Source organism: Metopolophium dirhodum, chromosome 9 (genome assembly GCF_019925205.1).
Source record: "Metopolophium dirhodum isolate CAU chromosome 9, ASM1992520v1, whole genome shotgun sequence".
NCBI classification, from domain to species: Eukaryota; Metazoa; Arthropoda; class Insecta; order Hemiptera; family Aphididae; genus Metopolophium; species Metopolophium dirhodum.
Genome location: NC_083568.1, coordinates 12,951,882 through 12,970,530, shown reverse-complemented (window position 1 = coordinate 12,970,530; position 18,649 = coordinate 12,951,882). Strand labels below are relative to the sequence as shown.

At 33.1% G+C, this 18,649-nt stretch overlaps 1 protein-coding gene across 1 annotated transcript in view; it reads right to left on the bottom strand.

Moving 5' to 3' along the window:
- Positions 1-18,649, bottom strand: part of LOC132951840 (uncharacterized) — a 44,536-nt gene that overhangs the window by 25,107 nt on the left and 780 nt on the right. Inside the window, exon 2 of the mRNA XM_061023843.1 lies at positions 17,524-17,654. Coding sequence (XP_060879826.1) covers positions 17,524-17,596 — 73 coding nt within the window. The 5' untranslated portion in view covers positions 17,597-17,654. The remainder of the gene's footprint in view (positions 1-17,523; positions 17,655-18,649) is intronic.

The following is an 18,649-nucleotide window of genomic DNA, read 5'->3' as shown; positions in this document are numbered from 1 at the left end:
CCTATTTATGGGTACAAGGTAATTTAAATTATCATTTATAATTCCAAGCCCTATAATTATTACTTTCTGAATATTTATGAAAATTATGGGAAATAACTTAGGCGTACATAATTGTGTTGTACTTTTTCCTAATTTGTATTGCGGTTTTATAAAAATAATTTAAAAGAATAGAATATTATAATACTTTTTCTTACACAATTTTGAAGAAAATTTATTCTTTAATTTAAAAGTTTACACTATTTTCCTATAAGAGCATTTTGAACTATAATAATATATTATTGTAATACGTTAACAAATATTAAATTATAAAATTCAGCCGGATGTTTAGTATAATAATTGGGTATTGAGTTTATCTGGCTTGGCTTGTCGCCAGGCACTATTTTTTAAATTATTTTTTATTTTAAACTAATGACAATAATTTCGAAAAAAAAAAAAATCTGTTATTAAAACAAACGTGTTTGGTATTAATAATCAGTGTGTCCGTTCACTTTTACAGCCTTGAAAAGTGTTTTCCAGCGAAGAAAAACTACACTTAATATTGTAAAACCTATATACTTAGCTTTGTTCGATCGTTCTACTCGCAGCTGCAAAGCGGATAATCTAAAAGTGTGTTTTGATGATTTATTGATTTATGTTAAGGCCACTGTGGAAAGTTAATATTATGAACTATGGTAGTTATTTCTAATTACGTTATAATATTTTATGTGTAATTTATTATTATTATAATAATGACATACATTTCAAATTACTATTTTATTAATTTCATACATAATATAGGTATCTATATATACTTAAGATGATATATTATGTAATATTCACTTTATGTCTGTTGATTAAATAATAAATAATATTTTTAGTATAATAGTAAAAATTTTGTAATCGAAATTAGTCCGAACATTTTATTAAACAACGATCAAAGCATTTTACTATATTCGTGTTTTGATTTCTGAATTTTGAAATATCATTTAAGACGTAAGAAATAGGTATAATATATAACATGTGAATCGCCATGATCTGATTATTGATATTGTACGATTGCGTATACGATTTAACGTTATTATTAAACAACATATTCCCAGCTCGACCTGTGCTTTCGAAACGAGCGCGTATAATGAACTAACTTCGTGTACCATATTATTAGGTTTTTTTTTACAACCGTTTTACTTGTACCCTTGTAAATAATAAACACATTTGTCTACGAAGCACGAACTATTGGTGGTGTATATAATTTGAAATTTATCTTCAAGAGCGCGGTAAAAATTGGCAACTGGTGAGGACTTCTCCGGGATTTATTCTCGGTATCTTACGATGTCAGAATGACCGCGTTTGTGGCACTGCGGGTAACCAACTGAAAAACATTGCGATAAATTCATATCGAAAGCGTATTTTCCTGTCTTTGAATTTGTCAAGTGTAATGCTGAAACGAAATCGATCTCAATTCGTCGCAAACAAAGAACGAATTGTTTCATTTTCTAACTTTTTTATCGTGTCGACTTTTGATCTCCTTTCTGAATTTATTGTATTACGTAATAATATAATAATATGTCAGTATGGCCACCTTACACGTCGTTGTCCTTTCGATCGTCATAGAATAATATTTGCGAACATCGTCAATTATAGACCGTCGGTTTTAGTTTACGCTCACTTTCAATATTAACCATTGTTTCGACTCGAATGGAATGATAAAGCTTATTTTGTGATCTTCAGTCCGCGAAAAAAAGTCAGTTCATCAAAATTTAATATACCTATAATATAATGCCATCGAACATAAGCAGTGTTCTAACATTATGTTATAATATGATAATAAGTGTGTGGTTTAGTGTTAAATTGTATTTACCTATACGGCTTACGATATCGATGGAAAACTCTGGTAAAGTAATAGTAATTAGTCGATGATTTTGTAAAAAAACAGTACAATAATATATTATTTTTACGTTCGTATAATAAAATATGCACAGACTAATCGGTCTAAATAAATGACAAAACGTGCAAATGGAAAAAAAAAATTATCATTAGATAGGTATATCATATTAAGTATAATTTTCACGTTTTAAAGAATGGGCACGAGCTTTCATTAAATGCGATACCTATGGGTACAATATAATATGTCGGTTATTATATTATCGTCAGTGCGTACTCGAATGAAAATACATATATTTAACATGAATTAACGCTGTCGAGATAAATCCGATACCATAATAATCATAATATATTCAATATTCATGTGTCGTATTACCTTTTCACTGCGTATATTATAATTAAATGCAAAAAAATACAAAATTCCAGTATAAATATTATTATGATATTGCACACGTTTATACGTTGAATAGATTATGTGCTTGTAAATTAACTGTTGAAAATTTATTATACATAATATCTTGTACAATATACATATTAATGTATATTGTACAAGAAATCCTTAGTAATTGGGACCACGAATCTACAAAATTATTATGCACACAAAGACTGAAGTAGTGAAGTAGTTAGAAAAACAATACAGTTTAAGCCAAACAATACAATTTCTGATCACATTTTAAACACAATTTTAAATTACTAAACGTTTGAATAATTATATAAAATAAAAAACGTTATAATATCAATCGGCCAAATATTATAATAACGAATATTAGGACTGTGACTGAGGTAACCGACCAATCGGGTAGTTATTATAATTTAATGACACAAGTTTAATTGTAATTCATATCGTTAATATATAAACGATTATTATAATTTATAAGTAATAGGCAAATGCAAAATCCATATCGTGGTAGGTATATATAATTTGGAAGACCCTGATTATGTCTGGTCTCTATTTTAGTAATGTTATTACTGTCGTTGGATATCGTTTGAGAAATATATAATATTTGATACAATAAAACAGAGTTGCTCTTTAACCGTCGTATAATCATTATGTTTACGTCGAGTCAGTTTAATAATAAAATACATAATATACGGCTATGCGAGAAGACGGGCAACCCCACACAGCGTCCACGACTGAGATTTCTTCGTTTTGTATTTTGATATAATGATATTATTATTATCATCACAACTCATAATAATTTTATTAATTTATTTCGATTTTTATTTTATATAGCATATTTTGCGAAAGTGCAATGCAATTTTCAAAAACTTTAAATTATTACAAGGCACGGGTTTTGCATTAAAATATGTTTTTGAGTGCTAAAATTCATAAACAATGATTATCTTATGCCATTATTGCATAAAATACATTCTTATTTGATTTTCAAAATTGTACCTCCTAAACTACTTTTAAGAAGTGTTAGAAAAATCTTAGAAACCTATATATTATATTATTATTATTGAGTTTCATTACTTTTTGATTCTATATTTTTTTACAATTTTTCAAAAAATTCTGTAACAATATTAAATTATGGTTATCCTCATAAGTAGTATTATTCTATTATAGTGTATATGTATATTTATATATTCCATAAACAATAGACATTATATAACTTTGACTGATAACTACAATAACAATATGTGTACATATTGTGCATCCTAAATGATTGAGGGGAGGGGAATAAAATAAGGAGAGAGGAAAAAAAGTACATCACGATTGAGCAAATTAGAAAGCAATTTGTCACTTCTATACCGCTGCCGGCTGGACCGACTTTATATTATTATACTTTTCGTTTGGTAATGCAAATAAATGAAATATTCGGTGAAGTCTATTGAATTGTCCTACCGACCTAATTCGACAGCAGGTCCAATTTGTGCATTACGCGAGCCGAGAGTATTGTTGACGATATGCGTTTCTAGGCGTTTCCAATCCGACGTGAAACTCGTTCACCAGTTTCTTGATCATCGGTGACCTTAATATAATAATATATTATACTTTTTTTTTGTGATCAAATTAAAAAGTTATGTGAAAAAAAATCCCAAGTGCATAAAAAAAAAAAATCACGGAATATTGATAACAGGTGTATGAGTGATAACCAGATTATTGTCTTATCAAGAGGCGTCATATTACGCAGGTTTCGTAATTTAAATTTTATTTATGTTTTTATCAACGGTATACGACTATACGAGCAATATGAGATTCGTTTGTAACGTTCGAATCGGTCTGTATGTATAATAATAATAAATTGACACTGTGGTATATTCAAGTAACCATAACGTGTACTCGGGGTTGGTAGATACACCAAACGTGACCGGTAACGGCAATGAAGTATTTTAACTGTGATCAGCAAACGTAATTAGTAAACGAAGGTGATAATGAGAAATTAATTTTACATAATATTTATTGTGTCCAATGACTTTAGTTCATTTATTATATTTTATTTTATCAAATAATAAAAAATATCATTTGCAGTGTTCAAAATCGAAAATAATATGTCAGTGACCTTTATGTCATAATATGTCCAAACGGACTTTATTAGATCGCTAGGTGGCAAAATATGTTCTTATTTTTCTAATATGCCCAAATGTGCATTTATATACAATAACGAAAAAATATGCAAAAATAAAATAAATTAAAATTTTCAGTGTAACTTGCTATTGTTATGAAACAAATTTATACATCGCTCACATTGTTCTGCGACCTTTCGCTGGACAAATATGAATAACCTAAAGTCCTCAGCCCTAGACTGATAACTATATATTATGTTTTTATTAATTTGTATTTAATAAAATAATATTAAATTTTTTCTTTTTTACTCATTGTTAGACAATTTCCTGACATTCCTAATAGTAACCAATCACGATCGTGTACGCTGTCCATTTATACATTGTTGATGTTCGCGTGTGTACAGAAGTAGCTAGAATGCAACGAATTAAATATTTAAATATCGAAAAACGAAATCGTACAAACACTTTTATTGTAATAGGAATACGATTGAAATCGTTTTATTTTCTCTTTCCATTTTTCTTATATTTTTTTTTATAAAATCTTTATTTATAATATCTCGCATTGCGATTCCGTACAACGTCGACAGCCAGTCATAGTAGGACAGACAAGGTTAAAACGGTTTTCATGAAAAAAAAAATAATAATAATATGAACTGCAGAAGTATATAGTTGTTATTGCTGTAGGTACCTATAACGTAATGCGTTTATATATCCTCTCTGATCGATTCGCTGCACGCGCGCGTCGAAGGCAAGTCACATGTAGGTATAATAATAATAATAATAATTATTATTATTATTACGATCGTTACACATCGTATCACAGTATAATATTATCTGCTCGTTAATTTCTGCGCAAACTCGTGGAATGCTACATCACCCGGTATATAACATTATAATAATATGACCATTTTGGTTGCAATATGGAAAAAAATTACAAGATTTTGAGAGGCAAAAGCATCGAATACACCAGTTTATATTTCACAGGTAGTTGCCGAAGTACAACACACGTTCCCGTACTCTGAAAATATAATATAGTTGGCAAGTATAGGTTTATGATATTACTCATAGTACAGTTATATAATATGAAACGCACAATGCTGTTTTGTCGATGATAATATTATTAAGGTGACTTTGCACTACGTTTACTGCATTATAGTGTCGTATATAGACAATAGTTACAATTTATTATTGTATAATATAATATAATATGTAGTACAGCGGGAAAATATGTTTTAGAAAAGTGTGTAACCAACTTATAGGTAAGGTCAGTAAAGGAAAATGTGCCGAGACCAGATAATATTTTTTTTTTGATAAAACGCGGCAGCGGCCACGATGAGCGGGGAAGAGTCGATTTTCTGCCTTGGAATTCGGTTATAAGAGTTATGACGGTTGTCCACGTACAATATGCGATACAGTGAAACGGACCGAGTTAATTATCTTACGTTTGTTTTTAATTTCAATAAAAGTGTTGCCGAACATAATTTGTGTTAAACTTTTATTTTAATCTTTATCATCTTGCGTATTAATATATGTGGTCAACGAAGTCTTAAGGCGAAGAATTGCGCCGAAATATCATAGATAATACCAGTGTTCGATAATGACACGAGATCTATAATGCATTTACACTAAATGATAAACGTCGTAACTATGACCATCGTACCTCGCATTGACTCAACAACACCGGTCATGTTAATTCGACATTGGTCATTGACTTAGAGAGTACGAAAGTATGTTCATCGCGTGGCACTTTATCTTCTTAAAATCAAGCGAACAACGCTGGGCAGGGTTGAAGGATTATATTATATTTTAACGAACTAAAAAAATTGAAAAGTTGGAAGTTGGAAACAGGTTTTGTGATGCATATTAATTATTCACATCAATAAATAATAAATATTATATATTACCACCTTACAAATTATATTATACGCACTATGTGATTTACATAACTATTTTAAATTTATCGCAGGCCAATAAGACGCAGAAAAAAATAGAGCTGACAAAGTACACGCTGCGCCAGCCACCCCTCCACCACGAATTGGCGTATTTGGCGCCGATTGAGTGCATAACTTGCGGTCGTTCAGCTTACAACATTACGACTTACGACAGTACATAGACGAGCTACAAACATTGACGTCTAGCTGTTTCCGCCGGAAAACGCGAAACTTTTCGGCTAGTGACATTAATATAATTCTGTACATTTATATAGTGAGTGACGAACGTACTTTAATATGTAGGGCGTTTAGGTAGGTACCGACGTACCATACGACATTGTCAACGCGACGTTAAAAATATAATGAAAAACCGTAAATGGAGTCGATTTTTATCGGCCGATATTCTGTCAGCCGGTTACTGCTTCACTGCAGTTGCATCACACAAATACCTATGCCGCCAACGTTATCTTATAATATTATTACACGGAACTTCCGCAATTCGCTTCCCAAATCGATCGAAAAATATATATTATGCTGTCGTTATGCAATGGGTTTACGAGTATAATATCTGGGAACACATCATACATGTACGATATACATCTATAGTTGTACTAGCATTTATGTAACGCTCGCAGATTTGTAATTAAAGCGCGGCGTTAATGTGCATTATGTATTATTATAGGTAGCTCTATAATATACGAACGTATCCTATAGTAGACGGACGGTATAATAATACCATTACCGCGGTCGAAGTTGGTATATATACCTACCGGGAGACATGTTATGTTAACACGTCTTATGTCGTGTGCTAACGATATAGAACGGTTACCTAGATAGGTTCGCCCGTAGGTATTTAAGAGACGGATAATATTTTTTTCAAAATACCGGTTTTAGAGAATCTTTTCGTTCGCCTATAATACTTTGCGGTGTTTCATATATTATTATCGTGTTTGAATAATATATTTCTTAAATCACGGTTAGGGTCACAGTGTGATATTTTAGATAACGATTATGGTGACATTTTACCTAGATACGTATTATTATGGCGTGTTAAAAGCGTGTGTGGAGACGATATACGGAATAAAAAAAATATGACGTTCGGGCACGGATTGTGTAGAAAAATAAAATCCAACCAGCTGACGGTTTTGGAATCGTCTGTAAGACTTGTTACTGCTCAATACGAAAACGGAACGGTAAAATAATAATACTATATGTGCCTCTACGGCTGTAAATTGTATAAATTGGATACGTCCGAAAACACGTTCTGTGGAAAAGTCTTCGTGCTTTGCAGAAGAGACGTCCGCTGACGTTATAGTACATTCTATCAAATTTGGGTTACGATAGTGTTATCTATTGTTATTTTCAAGCTTTCGTAAATATTGGATTTGTATTGTTTATTCATCTAATACCTTCTCGGGAGTTGGTATACCTACACATTTCGTACGTGTGAACACTTTACAATCAGTCGACACCACGATGCGCGTTGTTTGAAATATAACAACGCCTAATAATATATTTTATCGCTAGAACTGAATATTTCTTAAACGTAAGATTCATACAGATGATTTATATCTAGAGCATTGCCGTCCAATAAGGTAAAACCTCCTATCGGCGAGCAATAGTACTAAATTATATATAATGATGACAAATTCCAAAAAAAAGAAAATAAAAACCATGCACGTGTAAACTGATATAAAAAGTTTTTAAAAAACAAAATATTATATATTATAATTTGAATAAAAAATTATTGGATAGAAAATTGTTTAATAGACATTCTTAATTTAGTATAACAGGTATAGGTACATTTAATTTTTTTTCCTATTTTTTTCTATAGATTATTGTAAAACGAAATTTTTAGTTTATAATAGATATTTAAAATAATAATAACTGGTGCAACGTATTATAGATGTTATAATATAGATATATATTATTATATTCGTATTAAATTATTATAATAAAGCCATAAAACTCTTTTTATAGGTCATTATATTAATATATTATAATATATTACAGTTGCATTATTTCGTATCGTAACGTTTTTTATAACTATCGTCGCAACGCGTAGCTCCTGTTCTAGACGATATGATATAAAATTGAAAAAATATAATAAATTAGATAGGTCGCCGACACGTGTATTGTACTCGGTGCGATAAAAATGTCGCTGTGCCTATATCATATTAAATGTGTTGAGAATCGCGTGCCATCGGACGATAAACACGTTTTGTTATTATAAATTATTGCTTATCGTGTTGTGTTTCGCGCGTGCAAATACTTTGTCTTTTGAATATCATGTTATGTAAATAGAATTTTCCAAAATAACAAAAAACGATCGCGTACAAAATATAATATTATATTATGGTTATTCAAAATCCATTTTTTTAACATTCAGCCCGTACCGAAAATGTGCTACGTAGAACACGCCTTCTACCGACTCCAATGTCGGTCAACTCTTTTTATGTCGTGGCTGAATATAATAGTTTTGTTTATTGTATATTACATTGTCCCCTCGAGTGTTGTGCTATATCAAACGGTCACCCTTGTCGTAGAGCAGAGCACTAAGTAGCACACCGCGCACTCATTGGGGGAGGGGGGGTAGGCGTCACAATCCATCTGAAATTTATTTCTACAAAATTCCCCTACCCTCTATAATATCAATATTATATAATTCCGGGAAAACAGTGGCGCTGAAGTACAAAATTAAATGAATGGCAAGGATCTCCGACAACCACCCACCCCACCCCACAAAACCCACTAACGAAATTTTAAACCCCCTCACAGTCTCACAAATAATTTGCCATCCACTTTTGTTTTATTTTTGATCAGATTTCTCTTCTTTTTTTCAACCAATACGTATGTAATAATATTAAAATAATAATTAATTATCTGCAACGGCTGCAACGATAGTACAAAATACAAAAATATAAACAAAATGCAACCTTTTATATTATATTATAATATTATGTATGCAATATTAATACTGTTATTACTCTCAATTGGTAATATTACTTAATAACTTGTGATCCTATTCCTATTAATTTTCATATTTTTATGAACCCAACCCCCAGCTAAATGTTTAGCTGCCATACATAAACATGGACTTCGGCGCCACTGCGGGAAAATGATAAATTGCACAACCCCCTAGGAATTAAATGCTATTTGCGGTCACCGCTGTTAGCGGTAATCTTCCATGGGTTTGGATACAATCAAATTTTGTGTAATCAGAAATATAATAATTTAGAGCAGGCGGTCGGTACATGAGACATAATTATTCGTAATAACATTCGTATCGTAGCTAAATGCATCGGTTAAAGCCGATAATAGGAAGAAAAAGAAGTGAATTTCAATAACCGTACGATAAATAAGTCGATAATAATTAAATATGTAATTCATAGTGTTGTATTATAATAATATATTTACGACGTACATTCTGTAGTTGTACAATGCATTTTTCTATAGAAAGAAAAAAAATACACGTATACCTATCCTACCTATCTAAAACCTTAGGTCACAAACACGTTAATGCGGTTCAATTACATGTACGTTTATCGAAATCGGATTCGAAACCATAACAAGTTACCTGTGTACAACTCCAAACACATTCATATACAGGGTGATTCACCAAGCATGCTAACCCCCATTTTTTTTTTAATACCGACTCTATTAAAATTCTGATTTTTGGAAATTTTGAATATACTTAAGGTCCATGTTTTCAAATACATAGATTTTAATACAATGTAAGGAGCTTCTCTTGTGTGGCGATAGAAACTTTGTTTTTCAAATGAGAATCACTGCTTTTTTTATACATTGTTAATCATACGACTAACATTGTTGTATAACTATTTTTAAGAATTATTATCCATAGTACAAACATATTAATAACTATTAACAATAGGTGGGCAAGAAACTACTCATTAACATTTTTATTTATAGGTACGCCAAAATATTTCATAAACAATCTACTGCTTTATGGTTTACAGTAAAAAAGGTTGGTTCGCATTTGAAAAAAATATCATTTTAAGTAATCTTAAATATGGTCCTTATTTATTAAGTTAGGTATACCTTAAAGTTTCAAAAATCATAAAACGTTTGAATAAATCAATTATTATAATAAAAAAAAAACAAAACGGGAGGGAGCATTTTTGGTAAATATTACCCTAGCTAGTATTAATTGTTCAGCGATTTTCGTGCTCGTCACACCACTATATCGCACTTTTGCAGATTATTGTACGAGTAAGTATACCACATACCAATACCTTTTTAGTCAATCTCCTTTCTATGCCTATACCGCGTTCGTCCGTTTCCTCCGAAAGATGATAGTAATATAACGACGCCGTTTCGAGAGACGTCTTCTCATCTCTACGCGCGTGATATACGATAATCGTTATATTATATCGATTGTATGTCATACAGTCTTCATAGTAGGTTCCAATTAGTGAGGTTAATAATCGACGTGCTTCCACGCGGTTCAGACCGCTACTGCTGCGGTATACTATTACTTATATAGTCGGACAAGTATCGTGTCGTGTACTGTTCGGAGTATACGTCGTCATATTATAATGATACATAGGCATAAAGAAAAAAACAACGAAAAACATGGATATAATTATATATAAATCTACTCGGCTGCAGGTGACACAGATTCTCAGTGGCGGCCGCTGAGGAAGAGGATCGTCTTCGCCGCACAACCACTCCTCCCCGAGCCCGGGACATCGTAACGGTATACGATGATAATATTATATTATTATTATTATTATTATTATTACACTTGTCGCTGGTTACCGCAGCGCCGGAAGTGCGAAAGACGATAAATGAATCATTGCGACAACGGCGAATGCATTACCTAGAGGACATACGAAATGAAATATTATATTATTATACAGACGGTAAAGATAAATATAATATTATATTTACAGTTTACACGTCCTATTGCGCACGGTATACATCGAAAGATACTACTAATATGGACACGAGTGAATATTATAAGAGCCCCTCCCCACCCACGACGGGTTACATAGGGTTACATGATATTATGTATTTTAATTTAATATTATAACATTATATTATGTATGATTGCATAATAATATGTGACACATTTTAAAGATCATAAACGGAGCCCATCGGTGTTTGCGTGAATACTAAATTTGCTGACATTCTCAATAAATATATAAGTTTATTATATTAAGTTCTCTAACCGAAAAATTAATTCAACAGACAAACCGTCGGAAATTATGTTCTAAGAAACTCAAGCAGCAAGGGTATGGTATAGCAATATTATAACCGGGTATCTCCAATTATTCTTATTGAAATTCCTTATTCGTTACAATTTATGATAAGGACAGTCTGTCATTGTTCACATATTCAGATGGAATCATGATATTATAAACATCATCATATGATCGCAAAAGTCCAAATTTGGTTCAAGTTCGCGCCACACGTCACGCGTGGATTTCAATTATTTTTTCAGATATTTTTTCACATTGATGAAGACGTTGTTTTCGAATTGATTCTTTATTTATTGCTAGTTGTTGAGGATCGATTCCTAACTATAGAGCTGTTGAAGCCCACATATAGCATTTCTAATGCACAAGCAAATGAAACAATATTTTTATGTCTGGTTTTAAATTTGATGATTTTTACCCTCATTTTGTACAAATTCCTTAACAAATTGAGAAGTTATTTCAATTTTATTCGTCGCTGAATATTCGGTTGAATAATGTTAGATCAGTGAGAAAATTCACGCGTTACAATCAACGGGTGTTATTTCATCTCATTAATAATTTGAATACTTTAAGCGACCAATGAACATTCTCAGAACTACTTACGCCTTAGTCAGAAATTTAACTATCAAAATTTTTTATGGCTCCAATAAAATCAAAAATATGGAGATACCCGCGATCATTAAGCATACCGAATCGGAGTTTGGTATAATATAATCTAGCTATATTCTAGCCTATAATATTATTTTACTGCCGAGTTGAAAATCCACGCCAACACTTCTAAAACAGTCAGACGGGGTCACAGCACGACCGGGTCACGGCAATAATTGCGATAATTACTAAATATGCAAGTAGCGACATCACGACTTAGGGAAGACCCGGTTATTGGAACATAAAACTCAAAGGGTTTAAAATCAAAATTTACATGTTACAGTCAATGGGTATTATCTCATCTCATTAATAATTTGAATACTTTGAGCAACCAATGAACAGTATCAGAACTACTTACACCTCAGTCAGAAATTAACTATCAAGATTTTTTATGCTTCCAATAAAATCAAAAATATTGAGATACCGGAGATCATTATGCACCGAACCGGAAATCGGCATAATATAATCTGGCTATATAATATTATTATATTGCTGCCGAGTCCGAAATCCACGATGATACTTCTGAAACAGTCTGACGGGGTCACAGCACGACTGGGTCACGGCAATAATAGCGATAATTACTAAATATGCGAGTAACGACATCACGACTTAAGGAAGACCCGGTTACCGGAACATAAACGGTGGCTTTGACTAGACGTCAAATCGGGCCAAGAGTTCATGCAACGTCCAAAACGGTCTACGGCCGCGGCGGCGGCGTGTGCTGCAGAAGAACGCTCGCGCCGTCTTCGCACGTTAAACATTGTACTTGGCTGGGGTATGAAAATAACGTGAGTAGGATTTATTCTTTATTACGATTTCTTTAGCTTTTTTTTTTATATATAATTTCACGCAATGTTTCCGTTGTCGTTCTGCGAAGTGTCTTTAGGTATAGATCTCCAGGTATTTAAAAAGAAACTCCGTATGAAATCAACGTTCTACGATATCATATTATTATATTGAATCGCGTACCGGCCGAGTACGTGGCGTATTGAAATTAATAACGTTTCGTTTTTGGCAAAAATATTTCCTGCCTTTTTTGCCACAGCAAAGCCGGCTGCGGAAATTCTTTGAAAACAATAAATTCTGCCGACAATATATTTCAACCGTATCTTTAATTATTTCAATTGACATAATATTATATACAATTATAATCCACGAATGATAACATTGGTATTTTAGTCTTTATCCGTCGTAACAGGTGGTATACGTGTGTGGTAAATATGTTGATATAAATAAATACCTAATAACCATGTCGACGGCCACTGCAGTACTGAAAACACGCGTTTTGCGCAAATTTTATCATAGAAATATCTCATTTTCGTCGTCTAATGCTTATAACAATACACGCGATTATACGAACAATGTACATATACCTAGTACGTTTTTTTTTTTATATAACAAAAACCATAAATTGGAGTAATTTGATCATAATGTTGTTTAGATTATTATAATATCATATTATTATAGATAAGTAGGTATGCGCGGTACATACTACACACAGTCGGTTATGAACTAAACGTACTATAATATTATAATAATAATACCATTTACTTACCTATGTCAATATATTATTGTTCGATTATAATATCGTTATTCGTTATCATTATGTTATTTTTTTTTCGCAGATTTTCCGTATAATAGTAATAATATCGCGTTACGTACCGTTGGTTTTTCGCGTTGAATATATGTTGTAGGTAGTCATAAATCGGTGATATAAATTATAGTCGACGAAATTATACCCGGAAAAACGTTACAATACTGAAACCGTTTATGTATTTTTTTTTTTTTTTACTCTATTCAACGAAAGTCAATGTCAGCAAATAGTTATCATTTACACGCCATACCTAATTCGAATGTCCTCGCGTCATTATATATTATAGTCTTGTATATATTATTATTGTTAATATACATTTATTGTTATTGTTCTCGCATTACCTACTTACGAACAACGAAACGTTAAAAAAAATAATAGGTAGGTTCTTCGAATTATTATAATAAGTGCGTTTACCAGACGATGGTAATTAAAACTATTTAATTCCGGTGAGAATTAGAAAACACGCCATCATCATGGAATGAAAAAATTACGATCTCGTCCATTGTCGTCGAGCGAATCATCGGTGAAGATCGAAAAGAATGATACTTTATGGTTTTCAAACGACGGTCGGCCATGACGTGTACTCTTCGCTTTAGTAGCTGTATTTTCCGACGACTGCTGCAGCTGAATAGTTTTCAAACTCTGTGAGAAACACGAAAAGGTTCCAATTCGGAGGTACCTATATGATACCTCTCTATTGCATGTGGACGGCGCACCACAACTGCCGAGAGAATAGTATTATTATGTTTCGCGTGTAACCGACGACGCAGCTCATCGCGATAACCGCTGAAAAAACGTCTCCTTTTTGTTTTTCTCGTCATTCATCCGACGAGTATCATCGTGACCACTGTCGTGGCTTTTTTGCCGGTGCCTAATACAATGTAATTATTATAATTTATTATCATTATGAATGGCCGTCTGTATATATGCGTACGATTTTCTAATATATGCGCGCGCGGGAGAATGGGCGACGGAACGATGCACCGGACCTTGAACCAGTTTTTCGAGCAACTATACATGCGGTATTATATTTTTCTCCGCGAATTCAGTTACATTATACATATATTATTATTATTACCATTTACGCGCACGTTCGGCCCGGGGACATGATTATTATTATATTATTATGATATTATCGTGTGCGTACCGGACTACTATAATACGCCCCGGTGTAACAGAAGAAGCTACTACTAGAATGTTATAATAGTACTACGCCTGTGTTATACGACGACGACTACAATGATTACGATGAATATGTTATTATACTGTGGTGATGGATTCGACCAGCCGAGCGAGGTTAAACGCGATCCCTGCGAAGTGGTGGTCGTTTTCTTTTCGTTTAAGTACCCCATTCGTGTGCAACAGGTAGTATATAGATACACACGTAAATGTTGTATAACGTCGTCGTGTGCGTTATATGCGAATGGATTTCCGATCACCGCTGTGAATATAAATCATTTACCTATACCTATTTAGCGTTGTATATGCCGTCGTGGTCGCTGTGCTAGGAAGGATATCCGCATAAAATATCATATTATATTATAAACATTAAATTTTGTCGAAACTTCCGACAGAATTTTAAAATATTATTCCAGTTTTCTCTACCGCGCTAATAGTTTGTTATTATATCATACATTACAGGTGCGATATCGTCGTGATAGTGTTTTGGCCAATTATATATTATTCCGAAATGGATTTTTAAGTATTGTAGGTATATAATATAACTTATAATATGCGTCTGCATACGAATGTTAACATCAGATATTATCTTATTATTCTTTAGAATATTTAAACTTAAGAATAACTTTTTTTTCCGAGAGGGATTTGAATAACACCCAAATAATAATAATTATCTAGATACGTCCGTCTTGAATTTAAACGATGTATATAGCCTTCTTCAGAGGTCGTATTATTAAATCCTGGTTCACTGCAGAAGCTATATTTTTGCACCTTGGAAACTTATTTGGTAGACGTTGCAATTAATGATTACAATGTAAAACAAAGTAAAAATGGAATAAATAGAATTAATAATATATGAGTATAATATTATATTATATATTATGTGTACGTATTAAGTCGTATCTACTATCGAATTTGTTTGGTGTTACGTATTCTCTCGGTTTTTAGATGTGTGTATAGTGTGTTGAAACAAATTACACATCTTAAATTTATAGTAACTATCACTTTATTTTAAACCCTCAAGTTTAGAACATATATGTAGGTACCGACTTTGTAACCAATAACCGTTTTAACCCGTGTAGACCGAACAATATGAGTTGTGAAAAGTTATTATATTATGCAGTGTGTAAAATCATAATAATTTGTAAACAATATCGAATTATGTCATTGAAAGTAGATTATTTATTTTCTAAATTTTTATATTGTTTAGTCAAAAAACGTCCGTCATCATTGTTATTAGAATTCAGACATTGACGGCGGAGTGAAATACGCCCGTTCGTTAAGAGTAGACGGTTTTTTTTAATTAATTATTGCATTGTTACAAGATTCGTAATTCATGGTTTTTCAAAACGCCCAGCGTGGAGGGCTTTCTTGAAGCGCTCGTGGGCTTCGATTCGTAGCGGATTGTGACACCGACGATAACAATATTGCAAGTGTTTAATATGTTTTTTAAAACAATATTCACGTGTAATCGCGTAGAGGTGAGAAAACAATTTTTTCCCCGTACCGATTTCAGTAAAATGAAACTCGCAGATAACACTTAAGAATTAAGATAGAGATAATAATATGATAAGTTTCGCTATACCACGCATATCGCATTGTGCTGGTGTGGGACAAAAAATAATTTCTGAACGTATAAGAAAACGCATAAAATATTATTATATAGCGTGCCTATTGTACACAATGTATAATATTATTTAGGTAAACCACTATAATGTGGACTCTAAAGATATGTGCTGGAGACGGTGCGGGGGTCGGGGACCGGTTGCCACAATATACGCGCGACGGACGTGCCGGTGTCACTTTGTTTGTTTTGCATTGCACGGGTTAAGTTTCTATAGCAAAACAAGGTGCGTGCCGTTAAATTTAGTACCTTTATAATATTATTATAATATCAATAGACACGTCATTCCGCGCACGCGCGCGCATATATTATAATAATATACTTTTTCGACGTTATAAGTTCAGTCGAGTGAGTGTGTGTGTGAATAAAATGAGATTATAGCACGATATTGAATTATTTTGTGGGACGACTTTCTTCCACGGCCGTCGGAGCACATACGAATCGCACGAGAACATATTATTAGGTATAGTAATAATATTATATTTAAAACGGTCGAGCTCGGCGACTAATATCGCAGGCGATGGCTACAGGTGGCAATGGCAACGGCGTTATACGTAATTTAAAATATTATAATGTGTATACAATGTAGGCGTATAATGGCAGTGCGAACGCGTGCGAAATAAATCAGTGCAAATCGCAAGTGAAATCCCTCGCGGATCGATCGATTTGTAAATACACGTGGACGACGTCTAACGAATGCGTTAATTGACGAATTGGAGGTATTAATAATAACATAGATTATAATATTACCTATTATTTATTACAAACTGTACGAAATCGCACAAGTTAACGATAAAATTGTAATATTATGTAGGTACCTACTCGTTCGCGATGGTTATCATAATCGCATTTAGTATAAGGACGATATTTATTTTGTTGTCTCGTCGAAAATAATAAAAAAAAAACTTAAATAACGAAGAGTACCTATATAACGATAATAACATAGTTTATGTGACTTACCGATCAGCAACACGGTAATATGAAGTAATATAAAACCGGATCTGGTCAATTTTTTCAACACGGCAATATCCATGTTCGTACACACTATTCGCTGTTCGTCGACTCGTCGACTCGTTTAAATGCACCGATTTCTAGAAAGAAAAACGTAATGTTAGAAATTTACGACCGTCACATAAAAGTACTGCATTTATGTTTATAGGTAGCCGTAGGTACTCCAACGATGTGGATACATTACACGCTGCGTACAGATACTATTATAATATGTGCATTTTAATAACGAGTAGGTTGCAGGTGTATTATATACGCGTATTTGTATAATATAGGTACAACATATGACGATTGTGAATAGTTAGCCCCCGCACGTCCCGACCGTATAATAATTAATAATACAAAGTACGAACTATAATATAATATTTAACATATCATAATATCTGCCTACTCGTTTTACGACCCCCATATGCGATTTAATCACAATACGGTCTTAACGAGTTTTCTCGCGGGCAAAAACGAAAGTGCTGGTCGAAAGTGTTTTCCGTGCGACACACTGTCTACATCCGTCATAGCATTATTTATCGACTCGAATCCGAGACCGATTCTGTAAGTTTATAAGAGTATTCATAAAACTATAAATACGCTTGTTGCACCCACACGATCGATAATATGGGTTTACCGTAAGAGTGAACACCAAATATTGTTCCTTATCGGAATGGCGATGACCGAGCTTTGAAAGCTGCACACGATCTATACATCGATATCCACGTAGTGTAGAACGATAGTCGTGCAGGCTTATAGCCAAACAGTTGGGGTTGTTACTCGTCATCGTTGACGTTTTGTCTAGTCAAAGGTTCCCCCCTTTTTGCGTGCGAAAAAACCATAGCGCACCCGCTATAGCCGTTTGATTAGTGGTAGAAACTATTCGACGGAACGGGATCATTTGGAGGGTAATGACTCCGTGTGTTAGAGACGACCCTATGGATAAGGTTATTATAAACGAAAATATTCGTCCATGGGTCCATGGTTAACGTTCGCGCTTTTCGGTCGCGCGCAGAGCTTAAGGGCTGCCGAAGGTCGCAGTGAAAGCGACACTTTCTCCCGGCCCGCCGGCTCGCTATACGTTGTTATTATT